General features: G+C 34.6%; 1 protein-coding gene across 22 annotated transcripts in view; it reads right to left on the bottom strand.

The window, feature by feature from the left end:
- The window catches only part of VPS13B (vacuolar protein sorting 13 homolog B), a 777,317-nt gene that overhangs the window by 690,554 nt on the left and 59,843 nt on the right, over positions 1-26,920 (bottom strand). For all 22 annotated transcript variants that reach the window (XR_011543460.1, XR_011543461.1, XR_011543462.1 and 19 more), the window contains 7 exons: positions 26,408-26,589; positions 22,664-22,838; positions 15,038-15,306; positions 12,078-12,173; positions 11,474-11,596; positions 10,870-11,007; positions 9,846-9,933 (listed from right to left, as the gene is read on the bottom strand). Coding sequence is in view for 18 of the 22 variants with exons in the window: in XM_070631834.1 (XP_070487935.1) it covers positions 9,846-9,933; positions 10,870-11,007; positions 11,474-11,596; positions 12,078-12,173; positions 15,038-15,306; positions 22,664-22,838; positions 26,408-26,589 (1,071 nt within the window). In the remaining 4 variants the exon portion in view is untranslated. The remainder of the gene's footprint in view (positions 1-9,845; positions 9,934-10,869; positions 11,008-11,473; positions 11,597-12,077; positions 12,174-15,037; positions 15,307-22,663; positions 22,839-26,407; positions 26,590-26,920) is intronic.

Raw genomic sequence — 26,920 nt, 5'->3', positions numbered from 1 at the left:
CACCCCAGTGGCACAGCGGTTAAGTTTGCATGTTCTGCTTCTCGGCAGCCCAGGGTTCACCAGTTCGGATCCCGGGTGCGGACATGGCCCCACTTGGCAAAAGCCATGCTGTGGTAGGCATCCCACATATAAAGTAGAGGAAGATGGGCACAGATGTTAGCTCAGGGCCAGTCTTCCTCAGCAAAAAATGAGGAGGATTGGCAGTAGTTAGCTCAGGGCTAATCTTCCTCAAAAAAAAAAAAGAAAAAAAGGAAAAGAAACACACAGGAGGCTTATCAGATGCTGACATTGTCTTATTTCTTGGCTTGTGTAGAGAATACATAGGTGTTTATAACTTTTTGTTATTCTGTACGTAAATATATAGAACTTGTCTGTTTGTATGTTATGATCTAACATCTTGTCAAAAAAAACCTTAAGGACTAAGATATATACGAGATTGTATACTATTCACAGAAATGGAAAATGTGATAAACTTAAAAGCTAAGCTATCAGCCTCTCAGATAGAAAATATATAAGCATCCTAGCAAATGTAAATCATCTTTCTATCATTTAAAAAGCGTAGAAGCAGGAGAGATCTCATCCAGATGGCAGCATAGGCATACTCTGAACTCACCTCCTCCCAAGAACACAACCAGGTTACAACTATTCTTGGAAAAATTACCCTGAAGAGAACACTGAAAACTGGACAAAAAGAACCGCCATAACAAGGGACAGTCCTGACTGAGGTGGAAGAGGCAGAAATTCCTTCTGGAGAGAAAGAAAGCCACCTTTGTGAGCCACGGAGCTTCACAGCCAGCCAGGCAGGAGCCACGCTAAGGTACACAGCCCCCGCTGGAGAAGTGGGGACCTTAGCAGGGGCACATTACCACTATAAGTATCCTTCAGACTCAGCACAACTAAGACGACTGTCCTACTATCTGGCTTGGCTGGCTATTAAGTGCAATGGGAATACCCCCAGAAAAGGTATCAGATGAAAGCTGATAACATTCGGCTCTTAGAGGGCCCATGCACAAATTCATTGGTCTCAGAGAGCAACCTAAAATCACCAGAAAGAAGGCTGCACAGGCCTTTGGTGAAAAGAGACTCACCGGGTAGGCTCTGAGTGCATACCAGTGAGAGGTGAGACCTCTCCAGAGACTGAAACATTGATGGCGGCTATTGTAGTGATGTAGAACAGCCATGCTGACACAGATGCTGGCAGACAACATTGAAGTTCTTCCCCTTCCAACAGACCAGGTTGGCTCAGGGGTCTGCCACATCAAATAGAGCACAGATTTAATCCAGTTCAGCCAGGGCAGGCAGCCTGCCATAGGGACCAGCCCCACCCAACAGCAAGCCCTCAGGCTACCTGTCGGCCTGCATAGACTGGGTGCCTTGATCCTCTACAGGTAGGCAAGTGTGTCTGTCCCTGTGGGGCAGGGCCTGTGTGAGGAGGAGGTGAACTGTGGGAGGTGTTGGTGGAGAGGTGGGGGCCTCTGCAGTGGGACAACGGGGTAGACTCCATGCGGTCAGGAAGTGTGCACAGACCAGAGTGTGCTGATGGTGTGTGTGGACCTGTGGGGGGTGGGGTTTATCAGCAGCAGAACACCTGTGCTTCACAAACAGCACAAATAGGACTGACGCCACGTTCCATATCCTGAAACAATTGGGTGCTCCTGTGTCTAGGGCCAACGCAATTCAGCTGCAACCCTAAGAGAGCTGACAACAGCCTTGCAGACCTGAGGTTACAGCAACTGTAAGCACCTGAGCCTAGCAACCAACTCCACTGGGTAACTACCCAGTTAACAGGAAAACTGCAACACAAGTATGCTATTATAGACTTTGTAGACGATGGTACTGGGGCTCGCCAAACCTGATTTATGAACAGCTGGCCAGGGAGGGAAAGACTAGACTCCTTGGGTACCTGCAGTAAGAGCAACTCTGCACCAGCAGAAGGACACAAGTTAGCCCACGGGGTCACTCCTGGGTCATTTGGACTGGTGACAAGAGGAAAGCACATTGCTGGGCTTCAAAAGGCATCTCTTACATAAGGCCACTTCTCCAAGATCAGGAGACATAGGTGACTCACCTAATACATAGATATAAGCACAGAGAAAGAGGCATAATGAGGAGGCAAAGGAATACACTGCAAGCAAGGGAACAGGACAAAACCCCAGAAAAAGAACTAAATGGGAGAAAAATAAGCAATGCAGACGACAAAGAGTTCAAACAAAAACTCATAAGGATGCGCAACAATATTGGGAGAAGACTGGATGAACACAGTGAGAAAGTCAACAAAGACTTAGAAAATATAAAAAAGAACCAATCAGAAATGAAGAATACCATACTGGAAATGCAAAATTCACTAGGGGGACTCAATAGCAGAGCAGATGATACAGAAGAAGAGATCAGCAAGCTGTAAGAAAGACTAGAGGAAGTCACACAAGCTGAACAGATAAAAGAAAAAAGAATTAAAAAGAATGAGAACAGTCTAAGGGGACTCTGGGACAATATCAAGTGCACTAACATTCGTATTATAGGTGTCCCAGAAAGAGAAGACAGATATAAAGGGGCAGAGAATCTATTTGAAGAAATAATAACTGAATACTTTCCTAATCTAAAGAAGGAAAGAGACATCCAAGTACAGGAAGCACAGAGAGCACCAAACAATATAATCCCAAAGATACATTATATTTAAAATGTCCAAAACTAAAGATAAAGAGAGAATCCTAAAAGCAGCAAGGGAAAGGCAACAAGTAACATACAATGGAAAGTCCATAAACCTATCAGCAGACTTCTCAGGCAAAACTCTACAGGCTAGAAGAGAGTGGCATGACATATTTCAAGTGCTGAAAGGAAAAAACCTACAACCAAGAATACTCTATTCAGCAAGGTTATCATTCAGAATGGAAAGAGAGATAAAGAGCCTCCCAGACAAGCAAAAATTAAAGGAGTTTATCACCAAGAAACCAGTTCTACAAGAAATGCTGAAGGGACTTATTTAAGTGGGAAGAAGACCACAAATAAGGATAATAAAGTTATCAAAAAAGAAAAAAACAGGCAATAAAATTACTGGTAAAGGCAAAAATACAGTAAAGGTAGCAGATCAACCATCTATGAAGATAATATGAAGGTTAAAAGACAAAAGGACCAAAATTACCCATTTCAATGATAAGAGGGTAATGGATAGACACACACAAAACAAGAGATTAGATATGATTTTGAAAACATAAAATGTGGGAGGAGGGGAGTAAAGAGTAGAGCTTTTAAAAAGAGGTCAAGCTCAAGAGACTATCAACTCAATACAGACTGCTATATAGGTAGAATTATTATACAGGAAACTCAAGGTAATCAAAAACCAGAAACCTTTAATAAGTAAACAAATAAGTAAGAGGGAAAAAATGAAATATATTACTAAAGAAAGCCATCAAACCACAAGGGAAGACAGCAAGAGAAGAAGAAAGGAGCAGAGAAGAACTACTAAAACACACAGAAAAAAAGTAACGAAATGGCAATAAATACATATTTATCAACATCTATTTTAAAGGTCAATGGAATAAATCCTCCAATCAAAAGACATAGGGTGGTCGACTGAATAAAGAAACAATACCCACATATATGCTGCATACAAGAGACACACTTCAGACCTAAAGATACTCACAAATTTCAAGTGAAAGGATGGAAAAAGATACTCGATGCAAATGGCGAAGAAAAGAAAGCGGAGGCAGCAATACTTATATCAAACAAAATAGACTGTAAAACAAAAACTGTAACAAGAGACAAAGAAAGGCACTTCATAATGATAAAGGGAACAATCCAAAAAGAGGATATAACACTTGTAAATATCTATGCACTCAACACAGGAGCACCTAAATATATAAATCAATTATTAACAGACATAAAAGGAGAAATCTACACCAACACAGTAATAGTAGGGGATTTTAACACCTGACTTACACCTATGGATAGATCATCCAAACAGAAGATCAACAAGGAAACAACGGCCTTAAATGACACATTAGACCAGTTGGACTTAGTAAATATATGTAGAACATTCCATCCAAAAACCACAGAATACACATTCTTTTCAAATGTACATGGAATATTCTCCAGGACTGATCACATATTAGGTCACAAAGCAAGTCTCAATAAATTTAAGAAGATCGAAATAATACCAAGCATCTTTTCTGACCACAAAAGAGTGAAACCAGAAATCAACTATGGGAATAAAATAAGAAAAGCCACAATTATGTGGAAATTAAACAAAATGCTACTAACAACAATTGGAGTCAATGAAGAAATCAAAGGAGAAATCAGAAATTACCTGGAGACACATGATAGTGAAAATATCACTTGCCAAAATCTATAGGATACAGCAAAAGTGGTTCTAGGAGGGAATTTTATAGCAATTCAGGCCTACTTCAGCAAGCAGGCAAACTCCCAAATAAACAATCTAATAGAGCATCTAAAGGAACTGGAAAAAGAAGAACAAAGCCCAAAATCAGCGGAAGAAAGGAAATAATAAAAATCAGAGCAGAAATAAATGAAATAGAGACTAAAAAAAATTAGAAAAAATTAATAAAATCAAGAGTGGATTCATTGAAAAGATAAATGAAAGTGACAAGCCTTTAGGTAAACTCACCAAGAAAAAAAGAGATAAGGATTAAATAAATAACATCAGAAGTGAAAGAGGAGAAATTGCAATGGACACCTCAGAAATACAAAAGTTTATAAGAGAAGACTATGAAAAGCTATACACCAACAAACTAGATAATCTAGAAGAAATGGATAAATTCTTAGAATCATACAACCTGCCACAACTGGATCAAGAAGAAGTGGAGAATATGAATAAACCAATCGCCAGTAAGGAGATTGAAACAGTAAACAAAAACCTCCCAAAAAATAAAAGTCCAGGAACAGATGGCTTCCCTGGTGAATTCTACCAAACATTTAAAGGAGACTTAATACCTATCTTTCTCAAACTGTTCCAAAAAATTGAAGAGGAAGGGAAGCTTCCCAACTCATTCTACCAAGCCAAGATTATCCTGATACCAAAACCAGACAAGGACAACACAAAGAAAATTACAGGCCAATATCACTGATGAACATCAATGCAAAAATCCTCAACAATACTAGCAAATCAAATACAATACATTAAAAACATCATACATCATGGTCGACTGGGTTTCATTCCAGGGATGCAGGGATGGTTCAACATCCACAAATCAATCAACTTGATACACTACATTAACAAAATGAAGAACAAAAATCACATGATCATCTCAATAGATGCAGAGAAAGCATTTGACAAGATACAGCACCCACTTATGATGACAACTCTAAATAAAATGGGTATAGAAGGAAAAGACCTCAACATAATAAAGGCCATATATGACAAACCCACAGCTAATATCATTCTCAATGAAGAAAAACTGAAAGCTATCCCTCTAAGAACAGGACCAGACAAGGATGCCCATTTTCACCACTCTTATTTAACACAGTATTGGAAGTCCTAGGCAGAACAATCGGGCAAGAAAAAGAAATAAAAGGGATCCATAGTGGAAAAGAAAAAGTCAAACTGTCATTATTGGCAGACGATATGATTTTATATATAGAACACCCTAAAGAAACCACTAAAAACCTTTAAGAAATAATAAATGAAAACAGTCAAGTCACAGGATACAAAATCAAGATACAAAAGACAGTTGTGCTTCCATACACTAACAACAAAGTAACAGAAAGAGAAATTAAGAATACAATTCCATTTACAATTGCAACAAAAAGAATAAAATATCCAGGGATAAACTTAACCAAAGAGGAGAAAGATCTGTACACCAATAACTGTAAAACACTGTTGAAAGAAATTGAAGACACAAAGAAATGGAAAGATATTCCGTGCTCTTGGATGGGAAGAATTAACATTGCTAAAATGTCCATACTTCCTAAAGCAATCTAGACATTCAACGCAATCCCTACCAAAGTTCCAACAACAGTTTTCAGAGAAATAGAACAAAGAATCCTAAAATTGATATAGAACAACACAAGACCCCAAATAGTCCAAGGAATCCTGAGGAAAAAGATCAAAGCTGGAGGTATCACACTCTCTGATTCCAAAATATATTACAAAGCTATAGTAACCAAATAGCATGGTACTGGTACAAAAACAGACACACAGAACAATGGAACAGAATCAAGAGCCCAGAAATAAACCCACACATATATGGATAGCTAATTTTCAACAAGTGAGCCAGGAGCATGCAATGGAGAAAGAAGAGTCTCTTCAATAAATGGTGTTGGGAAAACTGGACAGCCATACGCAAAAGAATGAAAGTAGGCCATTATCTTAGACCATGTACAAAAATTAACTCAAAATGGGTTAAAGACTTGAATGTAAGACCTTAAACCATAAAATGTCTAGAAGGAAAAATAGGCAGTACATTCTTTCACATTGGTCTTAGGAGCATATTTTCAAGTACCATGTCTGACTAGGCAAGGGAAACAAAAGAAAAAATAAACAGATGGGACTATCAAACTAAAAAGCTTCTGCACAGCAAGGGAAACCATCAACAAAACGAAAAGACAACCTAACAAAAGGGAGAAGATATTTGCAAACCATGTATCAGATAAGGGGTTAATATCCAAAATATACAAGGAACTCATCCATCTCAACAACAAAAAAACCAATAACCCAATTAAAAGATGGACAAAAGGTCTGAACAGACATTTCTGTGAAGAAGATATACGGATGACCAACAGGCATATGAAAACATGTTCAACGTCATTAACTCTCAGGAAAATGCAAATCAAAACTACAATGAGATATCAACTCACTCCCATCAGAATGGCTATAAGTAACAAGGCGGGAAACAACAGGTGTTGGAGAGGATGTGGAGAGATAGGAACCCTTGTCCACTGTTGGTGGGAGTGCAAACTGGTGCAGCCACTATGGAAAACAGTATGGAGTTTCCTCAGAAAATTAAGAATAGATCTACCACATGATCCAGCTATTCCTCTGCTGGTTATTTATCCAAAGAACTTGAAAACACAAATGCGTAAAGACACATGCACCCCTATGTTCATTGCAGCATTATTCACAATAGCCAAGAGTTGGAAGCAACCTAGGTGTCCATCAAGGGATGAATGGATAAAGAAAATGTGGTATATATACACAATGGAATACTACTCAACCATAATAAATGATGGGGCTGGCCCAGCAACGCAGCGGTTAAGTTTGCACGTTCCGCTTCTCGGCAGCCTGGGGTTCACCAGTTCGGATCTCGGGTGCGGACATGGCACTGCTTGGCACACCACGCTGTAGTAGGCATCCCACATATAAAGTACAGGAAGATGGGCATGGATGTTAGCTCAGGGCCCAGCTTCCTTAGCAAAAAGAGGAGGACTGGCAGTAGTTAGCTCAGGGCTAACCTTCCTCAAAAAAAAAAAAAGAAAGAAAAGAAATGATGAAATCCAGCCATTTGTGACAACATGGATGGACCTCAAGGATATTACGCTGAGTGAAATAAGTCAGAGGGAGAAAGTCAGATACTGTATGATCTCACTCATAAGTAGAAGATAAAAACAACGACAAACACACACATAGCAACAGAGATTGGATTGGTGGTTACCAGAGGGGAAGGTGGGAAGAAGGAGGGCAAAAGAGATGATTAGGCACAAGTGTGGTGATAGATTGTAATTAGTCTTTGGGTGGTGAACAGGATGTAACCTACACAGAATTCAAAATAAATTAAGATGTACACCTAATAAAATAAAATAAAATTCAAGAAAAAATAAATTTTAAAAAACAAATATAGAAGGTGCTTAAATCCATGGAAAAGAATGAGATTACTTCAGGAAAGAGTTTAGGAAAAGAAGGGAATCCAAGGTTTGATCAGTGAGAACGCCAACATTTAGAAATCCATTACAAAACTGGTGCAGCCACTAAGGAAAGGAGTATGAAGATTCCTCAAAAAATTAAGAATAGAACTGTTATATGATCCAGCTATTCTACTTCCAGGTAGTTATCCAAAGAGCATGAAAACATGAATGTGTAAAGACGTTTGCATTCTTATGTTCACTGCAGCATTATTCACAATAGCCAAGAACTGGAAACAACCTTAAGTGCCCAGTAATGGATGAATGGATAAAGAAGATGTAGTACATGTATACAATGGACTAATATTCAGCCATAAAAAAGATGAAATCTTGCCATTTGGAACAACATGGACGGACCTTGAGGGTATTACTCTAAGCGAAATAACTGAGATGGAGAAAGTCAAATATTGTATGATTTCACTCGTAAGTAGAAGATAAAAACAACAACAACAACAAACACACAGATACAGAGATTAGATTGGTAGTTACCAGAGGGGAAATGGGGAGGGAGGAGGGAGAAAGAGGTAGTAGGACATGTGTACAGTAACAAATGGTAGGTAGTTTTTGGGTGATGAACACGACATAGTCTACACAGAAATTGAAATATAATGATGTACACCTGAAATTTATATAATGTTATAAACCAGTGTTACTTCAATAAAAAAGAAAAAAATTTACAAAAAAGAAGGAAGCAGCAAATTTCTTCTCTTTTTTCTCTTTTTATCTAAAAAAACTTAATGATCCTTCAAGGTCAACTCTTCTGTAAAGTCTTCAACCACACAGACAAAAGTAGTCACTGTCTTACCTGTACCTCTCTTAGCTCTCTATTAATACTACTGTTCTTAATGTGATGTATCATAATCATTTATTTAAGTGCACAGTTAAACATTACTTATTGGTTTCTTGAGAAATGCTTTGGTGGTCTTTGCATTCACAGTATCTACCTCATCACCTAAAACATAGTAATCATTTATTAAAATATTAAAAATTAACAAAAAATGGCAAACCTATTTCACTAAGTTTTCAATATGAAAAAAGATTGGAATAATAAGCACAACATAGTACACTGATGTGCACATAAAATATCAAATAGTCAAGTTTTTGAAAACATCATTTGATTGCTAACATAATAAAATAAGGATAAAACATGTAATAAAATAATAAAAGACTCTATGTTCATATCCAGCCTTGGTGGTTAAGATTTGGTGCTCTCACTGAGACCTGGGTTTGTTTCCTGGTTATGGAACCACTCCACCCATCTGTCAGTTGTCATACTGCGGCAGTTGTGTGTTGCTGTGATGCTGAAAGCTATGCCATCAGTATTTCAAATACCAGCAGAGTCACCTATGGTGGACTTTCATGGGAGCTTCGAGACTAAGACAGACTAAGAATAAGAACCTGGCCACCCACTTTCGAAAAAGCTGGCCATGAAAGCCCTATGAACAGCAGCGCAGCATTGTCTGATACAGCACCAGAAGGTGAGAGGATGGGGCAAAAAGACTGGGCAAGGTTCTGCTCTGCTGTACACAGGGTTGCTAGAAGTCAGAATTGACTCCACAGCACTAACAAAACTGTGTCCATAGTTTCCAGAAGAATTTATTTCCACTTTTCTGCTTGAAACAACAAACTCTTTTTTTAATAAAAAGATCTACATGACTTTCAAAATGTATTTAATAAAGAAAAGGAAAAGTTTATGCTTTTTGACAACTTAACGTAATATGAAATTTGATGTAGCACAATTTTAATATTTGGTACATATTAGAACTAATATGATTAGATAAAATGCCTTTTCAATCAGCCACACAAAGAAAGGATTAAAAATGTCCAGAATCTAAGGAAATTCTAACATGACATTAAAATTAAACCATAACTCAAAGTAACAGAAGGTAAATCTGATGCAACACAGCACAACAAGTCAAGGACCAACTGATTCTGAAGAAGCCTTTGTTTCTGTTGTTCAAGGAAAAGCAAACATAAAGGAAAGAAACAAGTACCTTTGCAACCGTTATTCTCCATCGTATACAAGTAATCCATATAAAAAGCCCCAAACCTCTGCATTCCAGCTATCTCAGTGTATGTCTCCTGCCAACAAAGCAAAGCAAACAGAACACATATTGGATAGAAGACACTTTTGAGTGTAAAACCTGATAGGTCAAGAATCAGATACACATCCTTACGCAGAATGTGTACCAACTCAAAGGATTATCAAAACAAAAGAACGTAGGTTATTCAAAGAATTCACTTCTAAGCAAAGGTAATGTTACCTCTACTATAGACCACACAAAAGGACATCCATAATTCTACTAGACATTCTGACTACTTCATCAATAATGTCCAGTTAATGAATACCTATAATGGAGTAGGATAATACACTCCTGACGTTTATCACCATCACAAAACTGTCTAATAATGTATACTCTCAAATAGAGTTAATCCTTAAATATTTAAGTAGACTTATGAAACAAACACTAATATATACTAAAAGATCTGAAATGTATGATAGTTATGCAGGTCAAAATTAAATTCTTTACTTTCAACTATAAACCTAAGTCTGTAGTGAAAAGACTTAAAATGTAAATTATTTATTCTATTATACTAATCTTCAGGTACATTTTTTCAGTTTTTAAATTTATTCCATAAAAAGTTCATTAATATAATCTTACATGAAAAATTTAAATAATACCAAGACATATACATAGTAAAATGTGAAATTCTTCATCTCTTCCCATAGAAGTAACTGGAATTAAGAGAGATAACTCTATGTTTCTTCCATGACTATTTCAAAAGTAGAGAATGCATACACAAACTAACTATGGTTACATGCTATAGAAAAGTAGAGAACTTGTGCATTCCTCAAACCTCTAGATGTAGAAGCTGGATGAAAATACTCCAAACGTTTGAATAAACAACTAGCACTCAGAATATATTATTTGAGAAGAAAGATGGCAATCATAGGTATTCACATGAAGTGTCTCCCCATCACAGCCTAGAATTTGGCTCCAATTTATATTCTCTCACCTTATGATGAGCTGCATCCAAGATAAATTCTGCACGAGTACCATTATTTTCTGGGCTTCGGTAATCAAACAACGAATTTGTAAGGTATGTCAAACCTTTCATACTCAAATTTTCACCACAAATGAAGAAACAGGCTTCCTGAAAATGAATGCAAAATTTCTGAACAGGAGGAAAAATCATTAGATTGTTAAAGAAAATAAAATCTTGGTTTTATAACACCCATTCAGTAGTCCATAGAAATCACTACAACTTGAAGTCCTGTAAAAAGACAAGGAATGCTGTCTCCATTTTCACTGCCTATTTTGGCAAAGAACATTTTAACAAACCAAAAAGGAACTCCAAGTAGCTGCCATAAACAAGAAAGAAGAACATTTATGAATTGGAAAGTATTTGAAACTACTGTCCAGGTGTTAAGTGCTACCAACTTTCTAAATTCCCCTAAGCTCTATAATTTCTTACAGGGGAAAACAGTAAAGTTCCTCTCTGAAGCCAAAGATATATGAAGTCTAACAGATTTTTTGGTAAGGTTAAACACTTCAATAAGTACTTCATTATCCCCGCATTCTATCCAAAAAAGGGAGGAAAAGGGGAAATTTTGACTTACAGTTTCACTTCGACTCATATTCTCTTCAAAATCTTTGACACCCATAATTCCTTTAAGGCACATGGCTCTGCAACCTACAAAACCAATCTGGCAATCAAAGAAAGGCTCTCCCATCATAAGGGCCTATAAGAGAAAGGAAACATTAGAACTAAGAACTTGAATTTCATAAAAATGTTACAGGCCCTCCTTTTAGAATTTCTAAAGTCAAAACATCTTCAGGATTATGGCCTTTGCAAATTTATTCTCCTAAGATTATAAGCCCTATTAAGGTAAGAAACATCTTACTTGTCTCCATATCCTCACATCTTTGTATCCTCAATGACCAGCACTTCATGAAACATTAATTCACACAAACATATGAATGCACATATGAAACATACGAACATAGGAAAGTTAAATGAAAGAACAAATTGATGTTGCATATTACTGTAAAACCTTTGTTAACGGAATAATTATTTCAACCAATGCTACTGACCACTAAAATACAAATATAAAACTATAAATACATTTTCAAACATAGTAATGATAAAAAACTGTTTATTAAATATTAATTTTAAAGACCATTCAAAAGTTTAAAAATATATGTTCAATGTTGAAAGATTACCTCAACTGTAGTTCCTTCTTGTTCCCAACACAATACTTCTTTAGATTTGACTTTCTGAGGGCTGTAATAACTACTCTCAGCTTGCATTTCAGTAAGCTAAGAGACAACATAAGAATATTAAGAAAGTCAAATTAGTATTAAATGGCAATAAACTGTCATTATTATGATGAATTGATGGAAACAAGGCCAAGTTTAAGATGCCGGAAAATTAATTACTAAGCAGGAAAACAGGGCAACAAAAACAGCTGTAACAGATTATCCATGGTATAAAAGTTGAATACACTAGTCTAAGCTGATATAGAGAATTTAAATCCCACCTTATTTTATTTAACTACTTTTTCTTAACAACATTGCTTTAAAAAGTGAAAGCTGTGTAGCTATAACAGACTCATAGTCATAAAATGGCTCAAATATCCTGCCAAAAATTTACATATGTTTTAACCTCATCTCATTTTTCTATCCACTAATATATTCAGCCAGGTTTAGTTTAATCATTTCAAAGTAATCAAACAGAAAACTGTGAAGAAAACACAAATAGATTCAACAAAACTTTTTCTAGTTCTGAGGGGAGTAGCTTCACGAGTGTTTACTTACAAAGTATGCATCTTGTATTTCTCATAGATTCATTCAATAATGCAAATATTGAGTGTCTGCGAGATAAAAGTACTAATCTAGACGCTGACAAAAAAAAAATTCTTGCTCCTCTGAAGCTTACAACGTATTATTTGTATGTATCCAAAAATTAGATAATTTAAATTATTTTTAGAAGATACTTTTCTAAATGCAATGTGGTATCCTGGTTTGGATCATGTTACAGAAAAAGGACATTATGAAAAACTCAATTAAAGTCTGGAATTTAAAAGTAATCCACCAGTGCTGGCTTCCTAGTTTTGACAAATGACAGTGTAAGACATTAACAATATGGGATACTGGGTAAGTAGTATATGTGAACTCTCTGCACTATGTTTGCAACTTTTCTGTAAATCTAAAACTATTCCAAAATAAAGATGTTATTTTTTAAAAAAAGGTATTCTGCCCATGTTTGCTATGATTCAGCAACCCTTATTCTTATGAAATGGATATATTCTTCAAACTTAAATAAAAAGTCAAAGATCACATTTTTAAAAAAACAATAACTTGGGTTAAATACAACTTATTGAACTGAAAAGTTATAATTTTAAGCATGATAATCTCTTTATACTGAGAATCAACTAATTATTCTCATTTTTTCTAACAGTTTTTTATATAAGCTCTATTTCTTGGATGCTTCTAGAAGTAGTGCACACAATGTTGCTGTTTTAAAGAACAACTCTATAATCTAAAATGCTACAGTAAAATTGAGTATTTTAAACTTGATCACCCCTCAGCTGTCTACAATTATTGTAGAGAAAAAGCAATTAATTGATTAAAAGGACTCAGGTATTACAAGAATAATTTTCAACATTATTGAAAAATGCTACATATAATTTGGCATGATTTTGTTGGATTGGTATCAACTGTTCAGAATGCTAATGCAGAAACCTGACCTTATTTTCTGACCAAAATACGAACCACAAATTAATTCCATACATTCTTCAAATCCAAGCTGAACAATGAATTCTAATGTTTTCCTCCTAAATATCAACATATTTCCCTTAGAGAAATCTTAGAGAGATCTAAATGTTTCAAATTTTTAAAAAGATGTATTAACTAATGACACGGTTTTACAATTTATGGACCTCTCCCAACTGTATTATCTCTCTGACCTGATTTTGTACTACTTCCACACTAGCTCACTTTGCTCTGACCCCACTGGCCTCCTTGCTATTCCTTGAACTTTTGGAGCCTTTATATTTTCTATTTCTAGAATGTTCATTACCACGTATCTACAAAGCTTCCTCTTTCACTGGTCTTTGCTTCAATATCCCCTTCCTATTCAGGCTTTCCCCGATCACCCAACTTTAAATTGCATAATCCCCTCCCCTCTAGTGGTGGCATCCACTATTCCTCTTCCCTCTCTATTTTTTCTACACAGCCTTTGGTACCAATGGGTATACTATATATCTCATTTGTTTATAATAACAATTTATGTTTTAAGAGGCAGGGCTTTATATCTGATCTGTTCACTGTGATATCTCTAGAGACAGAACAGTGCCTAGCACATAGATGGTATTAATATACATTTGTTGATGAATTAGATACTGTTCAGGAATATTACATGTGTAGTAATACTATCGTAAAAAGCCAAGGAATAAATAACCCCAAATTAAAGTTGGAGTGTATTTGAGGGGCAGAGAAGACAATATATAATCAAAGAACAACACATAAGGGGTAGCAAAGTACTAGTAATTTTATATTTCTGAAAATAAAAGGGTAATAAAAAAAACTTTATTAATCTTTAACCTGAAAATAACTATTACATAATCTCTTTTGAGCATATATTTTACACGCATTGTTGACAGAGGAAGTGGTCAAAGTAGGTTATGCAATGCTGAAAAACAGAGCTAGATGAGGATCTGGATAAGAAACTGGACTGTCTTGAAGAGTGAAAGAGAGGTGAGGAAAGAGAGAAGCTGTATACGAACAACCCTTTAAAGAAATTCTGTAATGAAAGAGAGGACAGAGATGAAACAGTAGCCGGAGGGGTGTATGAATTCACAGGAGATTTTTAATGTGCATTTCTTTTTTAATGGAAATATTAAGGCATCTTTGTATGCCAATTGAAAGATCAAGTAGGGAGAGAAAAACTTTCCGTGAAGCTGATAAAAAATGAAAGTAGAGAAAGCCTTAAGAAGATAGGAAGAGATCAGAATTCAAAGATTTCAGATGAGGGGACATATAATTTTATAAAGTAATGACCGTAAGACTCTATCTTACATCTACTGAGCAAAAAACAAATTTTAAGCTAGATCCTTACTAGAAATCAAAATTTAAGCATTAAAGTTCAGAGAGACATGAACAGCAAGAAAAAGGAAACCTACTTTGAAAGTCACAGTTGCCTTTGTACAATAAAATCCTATAGAAACAATAGGATCCTTCAACGTCTGTGCTTTTTGCTGATGTGTGGTTGATGTAGGATCATTCCCAAGGTGGTCTTCCTCACCATCATCATAACTCACAATTGCAGGCACAAATGACCAGGCCCATGATACCCATCCCTGTGGCTGCTCATCCTCTTGCTGTGAATATAGCTCTTGTCCTTTGTACTGAGAAGGATACTGCATATCTATTCTTGTTTCATCTTCAGCACCTATCAATCAAAATAAAGTCATTTTAAATAAATCAAGAGGATTTAACTAAGAGGAAAATTAGGAACATAAATTCTATAAAAATGTTTCTCCCACCTCCTTCTTTCTACATATAAAGTATGAACAAATCACACATTTGGTTGTTATTTAGCATTACCACTTTCAAGTGTCTATACGTTGGACTGTGTCAATCTCCTTTCATAGGCCATAATTAAGGTTATATGGGGAGCAGTTTATCACACAATTTTAAATGTATCTGATAAACACAAGAATAAATTCATTCCTTAGCATTTTACTCATTAATTTTAAAAATTTACACCAAAGAAACCACCTCCCAAAAACAGGGCTAAAGTGATGAAAAACTGACTTTTCTCAGAAACATACCATCAGAAAGATCCAAGAAAAGTTCTTGATTTCATGATGCACCCAAGGGAGAAAGAGAATAGCAAGTGCTCCTAGGCAAAATGCACCCCCTCAAAAAAAGAATTAGCCCAAAGGATGAAAGTAAATATTATAATAAAACTATTTTTATATATAGTTAAGAAAAACAATAGTGTTGGGGACTCTTTCTTATTGGGAGGTGACATAAATTAGTATCTTTCCTAGTCTATAGATAAAGAAGTTATAGCAAAGAACTTTTATTTGGTTACAAAATTGCAGACTAAGGATTTAAATTCCAACCACTCATTTCATCTTTGTAAAAACAAACTCCATCAGAATTCCTTAACATTATTCTAATGATACAAACAAAAGAGGCATATGATCATGGAATTTAGGGAAAAAATAACTTTTTAAAAAATTCAAGGTATAAGTGGTCTCTAGTAGATTAAGGCATATCTACTCTTCAGTGATAAATCTATAAACCACATATTCTATTAAATATTATCCTCATTCAGATCCACTTCTAGGTTTTCTGGCTAGAAAAACTTCATAACTTTTTTAATCTTTATGACAGAAGACTCTTGGAACATCCTACACTTACAGGTTACAACACATGGCCATTTACCTTCTTTCGTCTGGTAAGGAAAAGACTTTATAAGTAGAAATTAGAGTAACTGGTACTAAACTATAGTACCAACAGACCTCAGCCATCTTACTTCAAAATAAATTGTAAAGGTTACAAATCCAGAAAATTGTTTACATAATCTTTATATCTTGCTGTTTAACCATAAACATAGAAGATTCTATTGGGGAATAAATAAAGCCTATTATTAACCGTCCCTAGTAAGAGCTCGAATTGGACATGATTAGTGAATATCATCTTGGTTATAAAACAAGAACTCAGGTCACCTCAACCCAAGAAGCAGCGTCCAAGCTGGGTCCATAGAGCTGGACTCTGGACCCCTTGTCTAAATCATTAAAACAGAAGGGGTATCCACTGCTTCATCTTTTGAAACAAAAGAAAGAAACATCACTAAGAGAGGTCTGAGAAACTGATCACTATAATTTATACTTAATATTAATTAAAAAGAGGGGTTTTGATGAAAGATGCTTTAAAAGTTCCAAATCTTTGTTCACTGCCTTGTAAAAAGAATGAACTAGGGCCTGGAAAATAAAAAAGCATTTCCTTGATCTCTGGTCAGAATTTCCTAAAATACTCTTTTCCTTTGGAACAGTGCATCTTAATCTGGGGCCCTTTAATAGAATTCAGGAACTCCATGAATTTCATTGGAAAAATATATGTTAAGTACTTAACTAAAATGTAGCATTCTTTTAATTATGAATGTAGATAACAAACCACAGTTGCATCAGCAGTACCTTCAACTCTAAAACCTACAGAAATCACAAATAAATCAAATAACAGCTGTGAAGCTATCTCAAAATAGCATCTACACACATTACATATACTGTGAAACTATGAGAGCTATTAGAATTCCTGCTATTTCATTATGTAACGTGTTAACATAGAAGCACATATAAAACAACAATAAAAAAATACATGAAATAATGGTTTTCAGACACTGGATATCAGGCTATGGAGACCAGTGAGTCCAGAGAAATGGAAAACAAGAGAAGTGAGCTCTATGATTGCCCCAGCTTACTCCCTGGAATGAGTTCCTAAGCCACAGCCAAGAAAGAGGGAATCCAAGAAGAGCTCAGCAGACTCCTTATATGAGAAGACAGGAGTGAATCCAGGTAACCTAAGGTGCCTAGAGTTTGCAGGGCAGAGCAGCAAACAAGAAAGACTTGCTCAGAGAGAGCACTCCTGAGATCTGTAGAGGATCCTGCACCAGTCCTCAGCTGAGTATTAATCAGTTTCATGTAAGGAAACTACTGAAGCCATGAAAAGAACCACCACAAAGGAGCAAAGGGACAATCCCTAAGACTCAGAATTTGGAATAGTCTGAGTCCCCACCAGCAAACAAGAAAGAAACCTTTAATTCACAGGGCACCTGGCAAAGTACTCAAAAGGATAATTGTCTCTGTAGTGAGACACAACTGGGCTTAACCTAATGGTTGCTCTGATCCCATCTGAAAAACCTCTAAAGCAAGACAAGTTAATTAAATTGTTTCCAAGTAACTAAACTGTTTGCTAGAATACAAAAACATCCAGCACCCACAAGATAAAATTCACAATGTCTAGCATCGAATTAAAAATTATCAGGCATGTAAAGAAGCAGGAAAATACAACACGGAATAAAGAAAAAAGTTAGTATATAGAAAAAGACCTAGGAATGACACAGTTCATAGCATTAGTAAGGAGGACATAAAACAGCTACAGAAACAAAATGCAATATTCAAGAAAGCATAAACAAGGAGAGATATGACAGATATACATTTTAAAAAATCCAAATTGAAGGTCTAGAGAGGAAAAATACAGTATTCGAGATGAAATATAAACCAGATGGGATTAATAGCAGATTAGATACACAAGATTAGTGAACTTGAATAGAAATAGAAACTATCAAAAATGAAACACAGAAAAGGAAAAAGAAAAAAAAATGAACAGAGCATCAGAGAGCTCTGTTAAACTTCAAGCAGCCTAATATATATGTAATTGGAGTCCCCATAGGAGGAGAGAGAGGAACTGAAAAAGATATTTGAAGAAATAATGCCCCCAACTTTTCTAAGTATATATGAAAACAACCCACAGACCTAAAAACCTTAATGTATTCCAAGCACAAGTAACATGAAGAAAAGACACGAAGGCATATCAAAATTAGGATGCTTAAAATCTTCTACAAAGAGGTTCACAGGGTTTACCAGAGTGTCAAAGGACTCCACAGCACAAACAATAAAAGGTTAAGGATTCCTGCTTTAGAGAGATGATAAAAGTAACTCAGACTTCTCTGGAAGCAAATAGTGGAGCTGCTTCCTCCCTTTTTTAATACACACAAAAAATGACCTTCTTAGATCACAGAAAGCAATAGCCATACAGGAAAAATTTGAAAGTCACCTTTCATCAAAATTTAAAACTTTGGTCAAGAGACACTTATTAAAAAATGAAACAGGCAAGTCACAGACTGGCAAAAAATATTCCCAAAACTTGTATATGACAAAGCACTTGAATTCAGAATATATAAAGAACTACAAATCAGGAATGAAACCAAAAAAAGGTTTAAAAATAGGCAAGTATTTAACATATACTTCACAAAGGTAGATATATTAATAACCACATGAAAAAGTTCGAAATAATTTCTTATCAGGGAAATGCAAATTAAAACCACAATGAGATACCACAACGTGTCTACCAGAATGGCAAAAAGTAACAAAAAGACTGACAACACCAAATGTTGGTAAGGATGTGGAGCAATTAGAACTCTCATACATTATTGATGGGAATGTAAAATGGCACAACCACTTTGGAAAAAAGGAGGAGTAGTTTCTTTAAGAAAAAAAACTAAGCACACAATTCCACTCTTAAGTATTTACCCAAGAGAAAGAATAGCACATGTATACAAGACACTTGTAGAATAATGTTCAAAAGAGCTTTATTCATAATAGCCAAAACTGGAAATAGTCCAAGCATCCATCAATAGGAGAATGGCTAAATAAACTATGGTATATTCATACAATGTACCTAGCAATAAAAAGGAAAGAACTACTGATATATGCAACAACACAGATGAGTCCCCAAAATATTATGCCTTTAGGGCAGCGAAAATACTCTGTATGATACCATAATGATGAATACATGTCATTATACATTTGTCCAAACCCACAGAATGTACAACACCAAGAGTAAGCCATAAACTATGGCCTATGGGTGATAAAGATGTGTCAATGTAGGTTCATCAATTGTAACAAATGTACAACTCTAGAGGGGATGCTGACAATGGGAAAAGGCTATGCATGTGCAAGGGCAGGGAGTATATGCGAAATCTCTGTACCCACCCTTCAATTTTGCTTTGAACCTACAACTGTTCTAAAAAAATAAAGTCTTAAAGTTTAAAAAAATCAAAAGTAAAAAAAAACATTATGCTGGCACTGGCCCCGTGGCCATGTGGTTAATAAGTTCACGCGCTCTGCTTCAAGGCCCAGGGTTCACCGGTTCTGATCCTGAGCACGGACCTACACACCGCTCATCAAGCCATGCTATGGCAGCATCCCACAGAGAAGAACTAGAATGACTTACAACCAGGATATACAACTACATACTGGGGGTTGGGGAGAAAAAAAAAAACAAAGAGGAAGATTGGCAACAGATGTTAGCTTAGGGCCAATCTTCTCCACCAAAACAGCATACCTTAAAAATAAAATAAAATTAATGTTAGCTATTAATATAAAAAGAAAAAAATATTATGCTTAATGAAAGAATCCTTTCACAAGAAGTACATACTGTATGATTCCATTTATATGAAATTCTAGAATCAGCAAAACTAATCTACGGTTTCTACAAAAAATCAGAACAGTGTTTTCCTGAGTGCAAGGAGATGGGGAATGACTGGAAAGGGTCATGAGAGAATTTTTTGAGATGTTAATGATCTATAACTTGATGGTATTTTATATGACACAAGTGCATGCATTTCTCAAAACATGTTGAATAGTATACTTAAGATTTATGCATTTCACTTTGTAAATTTAACCTTCAAAAAAATAAAAAGAACTATTAATAAATATAAACTCCAGTTAACAATATGTTGCTGAACTCCAGGTGAAGTGTACTGATATCTGCAACTTACTTTGAAAAGCATCAAAAACACTGGTTGAACTGATGAAGAGAGAGATGTTAGACGAACAAAAATAGGATAAAGCAAATGTAACAAAGTATAAATTGTAAAATCTAGATGATGAGCATGTGGGTGTCCACTGTATAACACTTTCAACTTTTCTATATACTTAATTTGTCATCTGGAAAAAACTGAATTTAGCACCTTACATGTGCTAGGTTTTGTTTTAGGTATTATATATTGCTTTGTCTCAGGAGTTCATTGCCTAACATGAATTCACTGTCTAACATGATATAAAGGTATGTTTTATACCTACATATGCTTATTAATGTTCCCTAAGCTTTTTTTTAAGGTGAGAAAATTTTTTAATAAGCTATAATTGAAACACTATAAAATTTGGTCTTTATAAACATTTTATTTTTCCTTTTTCTCCCCAAAGCCCCCCCACTACATAGTTGTGAATTTTTAGTTGTGGGTCCTTCTAGTTGCAGCATGTGGGATGCCTCCTCAGCGTGGCCTGATGAGCAGTGCCATGTCTGTGCCCAGGATTTGAACTGGCGAAAACGTGGGCCACCACAGCAGAGCACACGAACTTAACCACAGCCACAGGGCCAACCCCTTTTTTTTTCACTAAAGATTTTTAAATTTGGTCTTCAAAAGTAAAGAATTCAGTGGTTTTTAATATACTTATAAAATTGTGCAACTATCATCACTATCTAATTTTAGAACATTTTCATCACTCCAAAAAGAAAACTTCTACCCACCAGCAGTCACTTCCTATTCCCTCCTCCCTTCTGACACTGGTTACTATTCTACTTTCTGCTTCTACAGAATAGCCTATTTTGGACATTTCATATAAATGGAATCATACAATGAGTTCATTTTTGACTGGATGCTTTCATTTAAGATGTTTTCAAAGTTCATCATGTTGTAGCATATATCAGTATTTCATTCCTTTGTATGGCTGAATAATATTCCAACGTACAAACATACCAGAATTGTTTATCCATTCATCAGCTGACAAACATTTAGCACTTTTCAGTTATTACGAATTATGCTGCCATGAACATTTACATACTAGTTTTCATGTGGACATTTATTATCAATTCTCTTGTATATACACCTAGGAGTGAAACTGCTGGGTCATATAGCAACTCAGGTTCAACTTTTTGAGGACCTAGATTGTTTTCCAATTTACTATACCATTTTACATCCCCAAGCAACACATATGAGTTCCAATTTCTCCAGATCCTTGCCAACACTTGTTACTTTTGTGTCTTTTTGATTTTAGCCATGCAAGTGGCTGTGAAGTGGTATCTCATTGTGGTTTTGATTCACACTCCCCCTCATGACTAACGATTTTGAGCATCTTTTTACATGCTTTTTGGCCATTTGTGTATCTTTTTTGGATAAATGTCTATTCAGGTCTTTTGTCCACTTTTCAATTGGGTTATTTGTTCCTACATTTTAAATGCCCTTCTCTAAAGACTCTATGGAAATTCTCCTCTCCAAATTCTTCCTGAATCTCAGGCCCAATGACAAGTCAAAGTCAATCATTCCTTTCATCATCTTTCTACTTCAGATCATTCACATCTATTTAATCAAATATCCTATCATTCTACCATACATCATAATTAATTAACTGTTCACATCTCTGTCCATTCCATTGTATCTCAAGATTTTATGGAAAGAAAACACATCTTTTTATCTCTTAATTTTCCCACAATACCAACAGTACTGTCTTAAATACAGTAGGCTTTAGTAAAAGTACAATGAATTGAGCAACTGAAGTTAACCAACCAGGTATCCTTCAATGAAGCATATAGTTAATTAGTTAAGTATAATTAATTATAGTTGTTAATTAAAATTACATATAATAAAGTATTAAGTACACATAATTCAATTAATTAGTTATAATAACTCAGTGATGCTTTGCAGAAAAATTACCAAAAGTATAATTTACCAGGAAATCTTGAGGTTACACTCCCTCAATGTTTATATAACATACATTCTGAACATTTATACCTACTAGTAATATTATTTTTCACATGCACAAAAAAGAATATCAGAATAGTATCCAGCATGTAGAAAATAAAAAAATCAAAGTAGCATCAAACAACCAAAATAAAATCATCCCATCACATTAGAATACTGCAAAACTAAATCTAATCTGTTTTTTTAATTTTCACAATGGTGAAAATACTTTATAAGAACAATAGTTCTAAAATAAAGTTTTTGTTATATTTACCTGTAATGTTTCCTAACATATCTTTATTGTGACAGGGAGGATCTTCTGTTTCTCCATCTTTACAGTTGCCTATTTCACCATAGTAAAGAGCAATCCCAAGCTGCATAATACGGATAAACATAGGCAGCTGTTGATCTGTGATAGAAAGTTTCAAACTCTCTACTAATGTATGAATCTGTATTTTGAAAAAACAAAAACATGAACAAAAGCATGTTCAAAGACAGTACCTTTTAACACAAGTAGAGAAATGTTAAAAGTTTTAAAATGGAATAAAACAGTAATGTCCCAAACATTCCTAATATTTAAGCCAAAATAATAGTTTACTCTAAAATCTTAAGAATTAAAATAAATTTTGCTATGATGATCAACAAACTTTAGAGAGAAATTATACTAAGCCAAATTATACAAATGCAAACAGAAACAATAATGAAAAGATATAGTCACACCAAATCTCTAGGCAACCTTTCCATAAAGTTATGTAACCTAAATACCCACTCTATAACATTAAGAATATGATAGTATTCACCCACAAAGCAGAAAGATCTCTGTCACAACCAAGAATAAAGTTTCATGATGTCATTTTAGTAAAACTTTAATCACTATTTCCAGCTTTACTAAACAAAAAGAATACATACACATCCTAAAAACATATGTTAAGTGGGAAATTACTAACATTATAACTATGGAAGTATGGGAATAATAAACTTTTTATTGTCAAATATGGAAAACCACATGGAATATATGTTCGGGAAAGTTTTTAAAACAAATTTTAAATAAAAGATTTAAACATGTCATAAAATTTATAACACGAATCAATAATAAGAAAGAAGTAAGATTAACTACTAGCAAATAGGATACATAGCAGGCAATCAAAGTTCTCCTTACAGAAAGAGACATCAATGGAATATAAACACAGCCTCAATGTAATGTTTTCCTGCTGTTATATAAACATGGAATAAAACCAATTAAGCCATAAAGTCAAGTGTCTTGGAAGGTTTATTTTGACTATCTGGTATTTGAGTGTCTATGAAACACGAAAAAGAAGTAATGGCAGTCATCATATTTTTAGGGTTAAAGGCACAAAAAGTTGTATTTGAAGGGGAAGAAAGTTATATTGTGGGGAAAGGGTGTAAAATGCCATAATCAAATATGAATACAGGTTTCCTAAAAGTGACATAAAAATCATACACTAAATAGACCGTGAAGAGGTAAGAAAATTGGAGGAGGAAGGAAGTGAGGGAAGGAGTGTGCAGTGCAAGCTTACCAAGCTCTTCTTAACTTGAGATTTCTCTGCCACATCCTTTTAAATATTGTGTGGCACCAAAAGTACCAGTAATAAACAGTCTTAGCAAAACCAATGACAAAGAATCAACCCTTTATATATATACACACATACATATATATAAAATTATATACACAAACACATACATATCTTTAAAATGTATGATAGTTTTATATATGATATATATATATGTATGTATATCTACAATACCTTTAAAATAAGATTAATTCCCAACAGAACAATGGGCAAAGAACCTGAATGGATTTTTCAAAGAAAAAATGGCCAGTAAACATATTTTCAAAAATCTAACTTCACTAATAAGCAACAAAGTGTTAACTAAAATATATACAATCGTGTCAGTTAACAACGGAGATACAGTCTGAGAGATGCATCATTAGGGTGATTTCATCCTATGTGACCGTCATAGAGTGTACTTACACAAACCCAGATGGCATAGCCTGCAATGGACCTAGGTTAATGGTAGTAATCTCAGGGGACCACGGTATAAGTGGTTCATTGCTGACTGAAACATCATGATGCAGCACATGATTGCATTATATTTCGCTCAACGAGTTGGCAATTTTTTGAACACGATCCTATTTAAGGATAGGAAGAATATAATACAGGCACTCCCCTAAATGTTCATGAGCAAGTACACTGGTTAAAATTTTCTGGAACCAATTCTGCAATACAGATCACAGGCCTTAAAAAAGTTTAAACACACTAATAAAAAATTTGCAATTACAAAAATCTTTCCTAAGGAATTAACCAGAGATATGGTCAAAGATTTATATGCAGACTTTCATTCCTCTGAAAAACTGTAAAAAAAAAAAAAAAAAAGGAAATTTTCAAAAATAGGGGAAATATGAAATAAATTATGTACCCATATGATCTATATCTCAGATGACACAATCTCTAAGACATGTTTATTTCTCACAAAAGATAGAAAATTATAAAAAGCCTACCTAAATATAAATAAATAAATTCAAAAATCCCACTTAGACGAACATACTTGACAGTTTGCTTAAACAAATAATTACGGTATCTGGAACATTTTGGGAAATTCCCTGCCTTTAAGGCAATCAATGAGGTTAACCATGTCCATTTAGTACATATTTTCTAGGACTAGGAGTTGAAAGAAAGATAAGTCTATCTCAAAATGGCAAATCTTACATCACAACGGTATTAATAAAAAAACTTAAAATTGGTTTTCAGTTGAACATAATGGTATCTTATATTTGGTGATTACCAGAGTCAAAAACCATAAGTCAACAAGCTTATTTATATTAAGGTGCTTTTTACAATGAAATGTCACAGCTAATCAATTTTAAGAACACAAACCTATAAGACAACACTAAGTTTTCAAGTTCATTTATTTTTACTTTCCTCTAATTTAGCCACATCCTAGAACGTATAATTAAATTTATACTACTGATCAATATGATTATTTTATATAGTAAGGCTTAAATGTGTCCATTACTTGTTTTCAAAATATATCTTGAACTTACCCTTAACATTCCTCAACTTTACTAGCAGATTCAGAGCTAAAGAAGGAAAGCAAGCCCATTATCCTGAGACAGAGGCATCAATATTGTTGAATTAATACTCTTCCATGCTTATCTTTGCCAATTCAAAGCTAATTCAAACAGCCACAGTAGCCAATATCAGTGTTAGGGCCAACTTTTCTATTACAGAACGTTAGTATTGAAAGTATGTAATTCAACAATAAAAATTCATTCTGCATTAAAAGTTATTTAACAAGACTGCAAGTGACTGTGTGAATTCTTTTTCAAAGATAGATGTTTAGAAAACTGTTATGTAATAAAGAACACAAGATTTACACTTAGAGACTAACTTTACACACTGAAAATATATACCAATACCTTGGAGAACAACAAATTTTCACATGTATCAAAAGACATTACCTGAAAAACTCCCATGGTCTAAGATTTTAAGTGCATTTTGAAACCACAGATCAAAAGTTAAAATTTCCTGAACCAATACACTAAGATATTAGGTTAGCAAATTAAGCCTTAAAAAGTTATCTAAGAAACAGAAGGGACAATAACTATAGTTATCAGATCATGCTAAACAAATTACAAGGGTTAAAATATAGATGGATATTCAGTCCACTGTGGGTATAAATATACTTTTTTATATGATCTCTTCTAATCACTTGAAGAAAAAAACACACTAATAAACAGTTGGACAAACTAAAAAGGAAACTACAGTCACAGAAAAAAACAGTTGTCCCAAAAATATCTCTACTAGAATACATAAGTTATAAATATAATAATAAACACAGTACAAGTTGTAAATATAAATAAAACCTTTTTATAAAAACTAACGGTATATATATCTGAGGTTATGTCTTCTTTGTTTTTAATAATGATTAGCATACACAAGAGCCAATAAACAAAATAGAGACACGAAACTCAACTACTAGAAAAAGAAACACCTACTTTAATAACAGACGGCATCTTGGAATTTAGGTTATCATACGTAAAATGCAGACGAGTTCTGAAGGAACATTTGTACAATAAAGGATCTTGGTAAAATTCTATTTTACCACTAGCATTTCGTTTATCAAGGCAAACTGTACAGTCGGAAAAATTGATAACCTTTCTCAGCACCAGATCAGTTGCTAAAAAGAAAAGAAAAACATTTTAAGTAAAAAGTAAAGTTAGAGAAAAAAGGCAACTATTATTTATTAGTACAAAAATTAATAGAAACAATAACAAAAATAAGATTAATAGAGCATTTAATACATGATGCTGGAACCTAAGCAGAGAACTTCTCATTGATTATATCATTTAAATCTTCCAACAACCTTATGAAATAGACACCATAATTCCCATTTTATGTATGAAGAATCAAATAGAAGCCAAAGAAATGAAGTAGTTTGCCCTCAATTTGGTTGACACCTACCTACAGATTTAAGACAAACTTTATGAAAAATTTCACAACATTTTGCT

This window comes from Equus przewalskii, chromosome 8 (genome assembly GCF_037783145.1).
Source record: "Equus przewalskii isolate Varuska chromosome 8, EquPr2, whole genome shotgun sequence".
Classification (NCBI taxonomy): domain Eukaryota; kingdom Metazoa; phylum Chordata; class Mammalia; order Perissodactyla; family Equidae; genus Equus; species Equus przewalskii.
This window is presented reverse-complemented; position numbering and strand designations above follow the sequence as displayed.